The following is a 9,832-nucleotide window of genomic DNA, read 5'->3' as shown; positions in this document are numbered from 1 at the left end:
AAGGTTACTTACTTACTTACTGATACATTCAGTTCTCCTAGTCAAATTCCGAGCCTGCGATGCCTCCTAGTAGTTAAGTTTCCAGTCACTTAGGTCTTTTGGGTAATACGGTCGAACCTCCGGTTGCAACCATTTGTCCTCAGCAACCAGTTTTCCAAAATGCCAAAAGTTTCCAAGTCAAATAACTATATTTGGAACTTCTTGTAAGTGACCACCTCTCATAAGTAAGAGCAACCACCTTTAGAGTCGAGAGTTTGATATTTTCTTTTGTTTTTAACCTCCTGTAACCAACCACTTGACAGATAATAGAGCAGAAATGGAATAATAAGGTGTTGTCAAATTTAAAGCTGGCAATCTTATCATTATCAGTTCATGTTCAGTTCCCCCTAACGTTGAGACAGTTATATACTCAAGATTCAATTTATAACTATCCCGAGACTTGTTCTGTTTGCCTTATTAGGTAGTTTATCAGAAACGAACAATGATACCATAGAATTCCGAAAGTAACGGCCCCCGTTACTTTCGGATTTAGCAGGCGCAAGGAGCCGCTACTTTCGGGTAGCCGTTACTTTCGGATGGTTAAAAAACGTTTGTAATTGGGCAGTCATTTTACACAAAGAAGACACGTTACATGATACGTATGAAAAGGTCATTCAGGTTACGTATTAACCTGCGATCAGGCGTTACGTATTTATTACCAAAGCATACTGTAACAAAAAAAAGGCGCCACACGTGTGTACAATACAATGAAACGTAGCGTTCGTATTGTACGGGAACTAAATACTGTACTATTTGACTCTGATCATACCGTATCTGGCACTTACAACCCTTATATGTAAGTATGAAATTAAATCACAAATATTTACTGTTCAAATGTTTCAGTCCTTTGATCAGTCCCGCACTCAGGCTGTTCCATCCGCATTTCGCTTGAGAGCAGAGAGTTTTTCTTTCAACGTCTTCTTTAAATCTGGAAGGCCACTTTTCATGAAAACTTCGTGAAAACAAGGAATCTCCAGTCCTCCTCCTTGGACCCAAGTGCCTTCTGGAGCACTCCTGGATTCTCCAGTGATCTTGGAACTAATAGAAATATTGCCATCCACTAATGGCTGAAACAGAACTTCAGCCAGAGAATCGGGAATATGCCCCACTGTTTGCTCTGCTGCGTTCGTTGAGCTATCTTTCATTCTGACGACAATGGCATGCGCTGAATGAGGATTTTCTGGCTCAGGATAGCAAGCACATGTTGAATTAATTCGTGGGCCGGCTCTGTATATATGATCTCTTTTTATCCGTGACTTGATGGTACAGAAATGCTTGAATGCAGCGGCCATAATGTTTGGAGTTGTAGTTAGATTCGGTACGTACGTGCAGTATAACTGTCTGAACTGTTGTGTGAGCAAAGACGAGTCGCATGCGCGACACAAGGTTACACAATGGTTCATTGTTCGTTTAGAAATCGAGTCACATGCTGTACAAGTGACCTTTGGCCTGCGCCTTTGCACAACAAAATTCATAATGGAGGAAACATGCTCAGTTTGTGAAAGGGTCACTAAGTATAAGTGTATGAAATGCAAAGTATCTGTGTGTGTGTTGTGTGCTCCTGAAACAGCTCAAACGGTGAATGAAGTCGAGTACAGACCGATGAAACTGGTAGGAGTTTGCCTGACATGCCAACAATTACAAAGGCCCGAAATAAACAACGAGGACGATGATACCACGCCGGAGTCGTATTCGTTCCCAGCAAGTCAAAACACTGAACCCAGCCAGAATTCAGAAGCCAGCCAGAACTTAGACGCTAGCCAGAACTCAGACGTTAGCCAGAATTCAGACACCAGTCAGAACTCTGAAGACAAACAGAACTCAGAAGCTAGCCAGAACTCTGAAGCCACTCAGAAGACTGGACAAGCCGCACAGCCAAAGCAACAGTTTCACAAGAGGAAACGCTGGACTCGTGAACAGAAGCTAGAATTTATCAATCTGTATAAGAAGTACAAAAACAAGGCCAAAGCAGCCAGAGAGTTCACAGAACGATATAAAGTTCATCTGAAGTCGAGCACCTACAACCCTTGGATTACTCAAGAACTTAAGCTGCGGAATGACCCAAGAAAGTCCAGAAAGCCAGGCGCTGGTAGGCAGGCTTCTTATCCGGAAATGGAGAAGCAGCTGTACAGTGAGTTCAAAGATTTACGAAGTAAAGGCATCAAAGTCAAAGAGTAGTGGTTCAGAAACAGATGCAAAGAAATAATGAGAGAAAAATATCCTGATGCAGACTTTAAAATGTCTGACCATTGGTTTGTTCGATTCAAAACCCGTTTTGATATATCTCTTCGAAGGCCAACGAATGTTGCCCAGAGCCACCCAGAGACTCTGCGCGTAAACATCCAGCAGTTTCACAGATATATTCGCCGAACGGCAATCAAGACAAAGCAAGATCTAGCTGATATATAAGATGGCATTATTGGTCCTTGGAATTTGAGCGACATCGCCAACATGGATCAGACACCCCTAGAATTTTGCTTTAACACAAAAGGGGCGACTTACGAGACAAAAGGAGAAAAGACGGTCTGGACCCGAACCACTGGCAGTGGCCATGAAAAACGGCAATGTACTGTGCAGCTGACTGTATTCGCAGATGGAGAACCACGAACAAAGCCCCTTCTGATATTCAAGGGGACAGGAAAGCGAATCCCTGAACTGAAACAGTATGACTCACGCGTTGTCGTAAAATTCCAGGAGAACGCATGGTGCGATGAAGAAATGATGATATACTGGGTGAGACATTTGTGGAATTCTCAGAGTACCTTCTTCGGCACAAACGACAGAAGATCCAGGCTTCTTGTGTATGACCAACACAAAGCACAAACGACGAAGAAGGTGAAGGATATCCTCCAAAATGAATGCAAGACCACACTGGTGCTAGTTCCACCAGGAGCTACAAGTAAGGTTCAGCCCCTGGATGTCGCAGTCAACAGCGAATTCAAGAAAGCTGTGGATCGCCTGGCAACAGAAGCCATGACCCGAAATCCCGATCAGTTTCTGACAGGAAGATTAACTGCAAGTGACAGAAGGATCTTTTTTACCAAATGGACGGGTCAAGCTTGGCAAGAAATTTCTCGTCGCCTACGAGAAACAATTGTTCGTTCTTTTGAGAAATGTGGAATCGCGTTGCGTACTTCCGGGCAACGGGATAACTTAATTCCTCTTAGCGGGCTGGAAAACTATTCAGTTGGACATTCCAGCAATGTAGAACAAATATGGTTCCACGACGAAGATTAGACTACCGTATACAGTTTACGATCGATAGCCCGCAGTTTTTCCACTTCCAGTTACGTTGCGTTAAACACCGGTACAGGTGCCGGTAAAGATGAAATGAGCGAATATTTAAAAGACTGCTTGATTGATTGGAGTTGATCCAAATAGAGACAAATGGTCACATTTTATTTGTAGTACGACCCTAGTACGGTACCGTATCACCGGTAGTTATTTTATGCAATGCTTTTGAATCGATTTTGAAAATACACACAAGAGACCACTGATTGGTATTTGCTATAAATAAAATAGGAAATTATTCAATTCACTGCCAAGTTGTATTTCTAAGCACTTACCGTACTGTTTGAAACAGGCGTTACATTAAATACAACAGATGTTATTGTTTTTGAGTTGTCATTTTTGAAAGGGCCGCTACTTTCGGGGGGGGGCCCGTTACTTTCGGGATTTAACAGAGAGATAAAAAATTAACGTTACTTTCGGGGAGCCGTTACTTTCGGGGGGGCCGTTACTTTCGGAATTCTACGGTACTCTACTTAAGTACTTTGGAAAGCTTAAATATTTTTATTACTTGGGTATAAATGGACATTGACGCATGGGATAAGTCTCTGCAGTGCCATATGCTAAAGTGGGGCAAAATTTTGACCCAATATGGTCTAAGCTCTCGCAAGTGACCACCTCCCATAAGCGGCCACCGGGTTCTTAACTTAACTTTACTAAACTTTATTGAATTTGTTACATGTACAATAAAAAGAAATAAATATTTGACTGTATCTTCAAGAAATTAAAAAATTGCAAAAGGGCTACAAGACACCTACTGTTTCCAAATGTAGGCTCTTTATACATCTCCCTAACCAAAGGCTGATTTTGTATTAAGTTCCATTTATTTGTAAAGACTTTCTTTAAGTACGTTCGCGCTAATTATTTCTGTGCATCCTTACTGTGCACACTGTTATATCCCGTGCGACTTACACGAAGTCGTGGTTAGATGATATATATTTAGTGTGACTCACATGAAGTGTGTGATAATAAAAACCATGTGCTTTTGGAGTGTTACATTGGCGACGAGGAGAAAAACAAGAGAGAATTATGACGGAACAAACAGCAGCAACAAGTGGAGCAGCACAAGCGATTCAAGTCGTCACAGAGACTAGAAACCTTCGAACACACCCATTTATCATCCCCGACGAAGCGAACAGCGTCGGCAAAGCATGGGAAGAATGGCTGGAGGGAATTGAGCGAGAATTCCGATACTTCAGAATTACGAAGGCTGTCGATAAGAAGGATGTTATAATAATTTACGGCGGAAAAGAGATAGCTCGATTAGAAAAGAGCCTACCGGATCCAGAGGTGGAAGATGTGTACCTGAAGTTGCGTACTAAGCTGAATGATCACTTCACTCCAAAGAAGAATAAGCATCATGCGAGGTATTTATTTTTGAAAATGAGGCCACACATGGGTGAAACCACAAGTGCATACGCGGCAAGGCTGCGAGAGAAAGCGAAGGAATGTGAGTTTGGAGCTACATTCGACGAGAGAATTTTGGAGCACATAATTCAAACCATTGATAACAAGAAGATGATTGAGAAAGCCATTAGCAAGACGTGGGATCTGACACGATTTCTGACCGAAGCAAGCCAGACGGAGGATATTGCGAGGCAAATGAAAGATATGGGAAGTGAGAATGTTTCCCGTGAGAATGTTTCTCGTGTGCATTCCGATTTGCAATACCCCAAACAACAAAGCAATGGATCCAACGAAACACAGCGGCCTGGGAAAAAGCACAAATGTCAATATTGTGGATTGTTTGGAGTCCATGAGAAAGGGAAAGATTGCCCTGCCTATGGTAAGAAATGCCATAAATGCCACAAATTGAACCATTTCTCCTCTGTATGCAAATCTGAGATTACTCGTAGCCACAAGTTCAGAAGACAGAAGCAAAGTAAAAGGAAAAGCAGTGGGAGAATTAAGAAGACAACTGAAGATGCAGAATCCACGAGCTCGGATGATGATTTTTTCGGCCAGGCAGTGCAACACTTAAAGCAGGCCAAGATAAGAGTGATTGGCAAAAATGGTGATGATTATCGAACTGTTACGGTGAGATTAAATGACGTGGATGTCTTGATGGAAGCTGACAGTGGGGCGGATGTTAATATTATGGACGAACACCAGTTTAAGGCATTCAGCCACAGAACACATGACAAGCCAATCCTTGCAAACAGTAATGTCAAGTTGCGTACTCTCCAGCACAAACTCGAGGTCAAAGGAGAATTTCAAACTGTGATTCGTAATGAGACGTGTGGGAAACCGACCAAATTTGTTGTAGTGTCAGGAAGGATCCAATCACCTCCACTGATTAGCAAGGAAACACTAATAACATTAGGAATGTTGAAGATTCAACCAGATGGCAGCTTCGCTGAGCCCAATGATCTGGCCATATCTGTGGAGAGACATAATGCTAACACTGTTAAACAGGCAGAAGGTGAACAGGATATGAAAGATTTAATCACTAAGTATAGCCACTTATTTCAAGGTATTGGCAAGATAGAGGACAAGAAGAATGGTGGCGAGATCCTAAGCCGATTCCATATGAAACCCGGAGCAGTGCCGGTAACACAGAAACCTAGGCAGGTACCATACTATCTTCAAGAGCCGCTGAAAAAGTGGTTGGACTTAGGCATTCAAGAAGATATCTTCGAGAAAGTACCTGACGATGAACCAGTTACCTGGTGCTCCCCTTTGGTGGTGCAACCAAAACCGAGGTTTGCAGGTTTGCGATTGGACCAGCTGGAGCCACACATGATCAGAGCGAGTGTTGACCTACGAGTTCCGAACCAGTACATGGAAAGGAGCCGGATCTCACAAGCACCAATAGTGGAAGATTTCATTCACAAGTTCCATGATTGCACTATCTGGACAAAATTGGATCTCCGACAGGGGTACCACCAGCTAGTGCTACACCCAGAATCGAGATCAGTCGCTACCTTCAGCACCCCCTGGGGTAATTTCAGACCTAAAAGGCTTGTATTTGGTGCAAAGGCATCACAAGATCTATTTGATGAGGCAATGTACAGAATTTTTGGCGACATTCCCCAATGTCTTAACCAGAGGGATGACATCTTGATTGGAGCGAGCAATTGGAAGGAACACAATGAAACACTGGAGTCAGTATTTCAGAAAGCTGAAGATTATGGAATCACCTTCAACGAGCCTAAGTGTGAATTTGGCCAGAAACAAATCATCTTCTATGGTTACCAATTTGGCCAGGGTGATTTAAGACCTACACCGGAGAAGGTACGGGCCATCCATGAGTGCAAACCCCCTCAATCGAAGGCAGAGGTAAGAAGTTTCCTTGGTATGACTGGTTATCTATCCAAATTTATACCTCGGTATGCTTCGCTCACGAAACCACTGAGAGAGCTTACTCACAAGGAGGCTAAGTTTCACTGGGGAAGAGAGGAAGATGATGCATTTGAAGAATTGAAAGCCAACATCTCCAGCAAGGATACGATGGCATTCTTCAACCCCAAGCTACCAATCATGGTGAGAGTCGAAGCTAGTTACAATGAAGGTTTATCAGCTGGCCTTTTTCAGCAATCTGCCAGGGGCTGGCAACCAGTACATTTCATAAGTCGTACTCTGACTGATGTGGAAAAGAGGTATAGCCAGACAGAGAAGGATGCTTTATGTGTTAAATGGGCCAAGGATCGATTTTCTATCTACCTTCTTGGTGCACCCAGGTTTACGATTATTACTGCACACAAACCACTCCTGCCATTGTTTAATAAGCCAACGGCGAAGCTTCCCCCCCGGATCGAGAAATGGGTGATGGACATGCAGGATGTGGACTTTGAAATGAAATACGAGCCTGGTAAAGATGAGGCTGACCCTCTAGATTTCTTGTCAAGGCACCCATTACCAGTTGTTGGAAACAATGACACTGAGAAGATTTTGAAGGCAAGCATTGAAACGGAGCATGCAGTGGTGCTAGACAGAGTTAGAGAAGAACCACATCGTGATAGAGCTTTGCAAAAACTGAGCCAAACTATCAGGAAAGGTAATTGGGAGACCAGCAAGAAGGATGCTGACCTGGCACCATTCTACCCGATTAAGGACGAAATTTACGAAGCACAAGGTCTGATATTCAGAATGGAAAGAATTGTTTTACCAATGGTGTTACAGCAGAAAGTCATCAGATCAGCCCACAAGCTGGGACATCTGGGAACCACCAAGACGAAACAGATGCTTAGGGCTAAGTATTGGTTCCCCGGCATGAATGCGATGATTGACCAAATGATAGGTCATTGTTTTGACTGTCAAGTTACTACCAAAGATCGCAGACAAGAACCTATCAAACCATCGGTGATCCCGAAGGAACCTTGGGAAGAGATTTCAATCGATTTCGGAGGACCTTACCCAGACGGTCATTACAACTTGGTAGCAATTGATCAAAGAACCCGATACCCGGAAGTAGAGGTGGTGTCCTCAACAGCAGTGAAGCCGACTAAAGAGAAGTTGAAGAAAATGTTTGCTCATCACGGTGTACCCAAACGAGTGCAGTCTGACAATGGTCCGCCATTTAATTCGAAAGAGTTTGCAACCTTTGCAAAAGAAGAGGGTTTTGATCATCATCGTGTGACACCAGAACACCCCCGAGCCAACGGCCAGGTGGAACGGTTTATGCAAGTGTTAAACAAGACGGAACAAATCGCCCATCTCCAGGGAAAAACTGGACTTGACAGGAATATGGCTGTCTGTGATATGTTGATGGCATATAGGGACACACCTCACCCTGCCACTGGGGTTACTCCACACCAAGCTATGTCGAATAGGCCTATTAGGACCAAACTTGATCACACAGTACCAAGAGAAAGAAGTGAGCAGGATGAGCTGATCGATAAGAAAGACCGAGTATATAAAGAGAAGATGAGACGCGATGGCGTGAATATCAAAGAACACAACTTCTGTGTGGGAGACTATGTCCTACTTAGACAAAAGAAGGTGAATAAATGGTCGACCGCCTATGAGCCTATCTTCTACACAGTTATCAGAATTAGTGGTTCGACGATCATGGCAAGGCGAGTTACAGATGGTCGTGAGATAACCCGAGATTCAAGCCAGTTTAAATTGGCTAATGCTATCATGCACGAGGAAGGTGCCAAAGGAGAAGATAGTGAGGATTGGAGAGAAACACTACTTATGAATTCTGGCAATCCAAGCACAGTCCAGTCCAGCAGTCCAGTCCAAGCCATCCCTGAACAAAGTGATTCTGCTGAAGAGACTGTTGCAAACGGATCATTAGGGCATGCCAACCAACAGTTGGAAGAGCTTCCTACAGTTCAGACAGAAGAAGGTTCTACTTCCAGCTCTCCTACTCCCAGAGTACAGTCATCTAGGCCTAGACGAGAGCGACGTCGACCTGCTTATTTGACTGATTACGTCACGTGACATGTTTACATTAATTTTGATCGGACACCAGAAGCATTTAGAATATGCAATTGAGTTGAACTGCAGTATTAATTAGATAAACTTTGATATTTTGTTATGAGCATACTAACCTACTAACCCACTAGTTTTAAACATTAATTAGTCACATTAAGTCTCAAGACTTTGGTTCTGATTGATTCAAAGACTCTGGAACATTGAATTGGATTTTGCCATCCTGCGTTATTATTTTATTGTATGTGGACTGTGTAGACAACTGCAAAAAAGGGGAGATGTTATATCCCGTGCGACTTACACGAAGTCGTGGTTAGATGATATATATTTAGTGTGACTCACATGAAGTGTGTGATAATAAAAACCATGTGCTTTTGGAGTGTTACACACACAAATTCACACGCCACGTCATGCATTGATCCACGCGCTAAATAGTAAAATGAACAATGATACAGCAGATGGCCATTGCTATAGCTTTGCCTGGATTTAACGATCTGGGACGTTCGGTGATCCCTATTTTTCTTTTGATGGATCATTTTCTCTACCGATTTTCTACGTTTAGCAAAAAATGAAGAAAATCTATGAATTAGAAGTTTGAATTTTTTGCAAAATGCACCATCAAATTCCGTTATTTTTAGCTCTCCGTTTATCTGTGCGGCAGTTTCAAATGCCTCTTGAAGGATTAAGTTTTGTGAAAACGTAGGCAACATTTGGATTTATTTCTGCAACAGATCCACTTCTACCAAATATGACTAAGATTGCTTGCCTCCGTTGACTCACCTTCGATATTTTTAACTATAAACCCCACACTGAATTACGTGCACCAATTTTTCAAAATCAGGGTAGTTTTCTACATGCTTTATCTCAAACGAAGTCTGTGACCCCCAATTTTATTGGCATTTCTGACACAAGTAACTCACTATCTGACTGCAGTAAAAATTTAAAAAATCTATGGACTGAAAAATTTTAGTGCAAACGTCCTTAAATAGGCAATGCAGGTGGGTAGTATTGACAGGGGCATAGCAACTATATATGCATCTCTGTAAGTGCATACCTCCGGAAATCCAGCAAATTTATAAACATGTTTATTGGCAAACGGGTCTTTTATAATTAAATCAACAGGAAC

The 9,832-nt window shown here is 42.7% G+C and overlaps 1 protein-coding gene across 1 annotated transcript; it reads left to right on the top strand.

Moving 5' to 3' along the window:
• Nucleotides 1-4,356: 4,356 nt before the first annotated feature.
• LOC145490453 (uncharacterized) lies at nucleotides 4,357-6,734 on the top strand. Its single transcript, XM_081469570.1, has 2 exons — nucleotides 4,357-6,606; nucleotides 6,723-6,734. The coding sequence occupies exons 1-2, from the start codon at nucleotides 4,357-4,359 to the stop codon at nucleotides 6,732-6,734; spliced, it is 2,262 nt and encodes a 753-aa protein (XP_081325696.1).
• Nucleotides 6,735-9,832: the final 3,098 nt, after the last annotated feature.

This window comes from Orbicella franksi, chromosome 6 (assembly GCF_964199315.1).
Source record: "Orbicella franksi chromosome 6, jaOrbFran1.1, whole genome shotgun sequence".
NCBI classification, from domain to species: domain Eukaryota; kingdom Metazoa; phylum Cnidaria; class Anthozoa; order Scleractinia; family Merulinidae; genus Orbicella; species Orbicella franksi.
The sequence above is the reverse complement of the archived record's forward strand: the minus strand, read 5'-3'. Positions and strand labels throughout refer to the sequence as shown.

Coding starts and splice junctions, on each gene's coding strand:
- LOC145490453 (XM_081469570.1), top strand. CDS start 4,357: ATGACGGAACAAACAGCAGCAACAAGTGGAGCAGCACAAGCGATTCAA.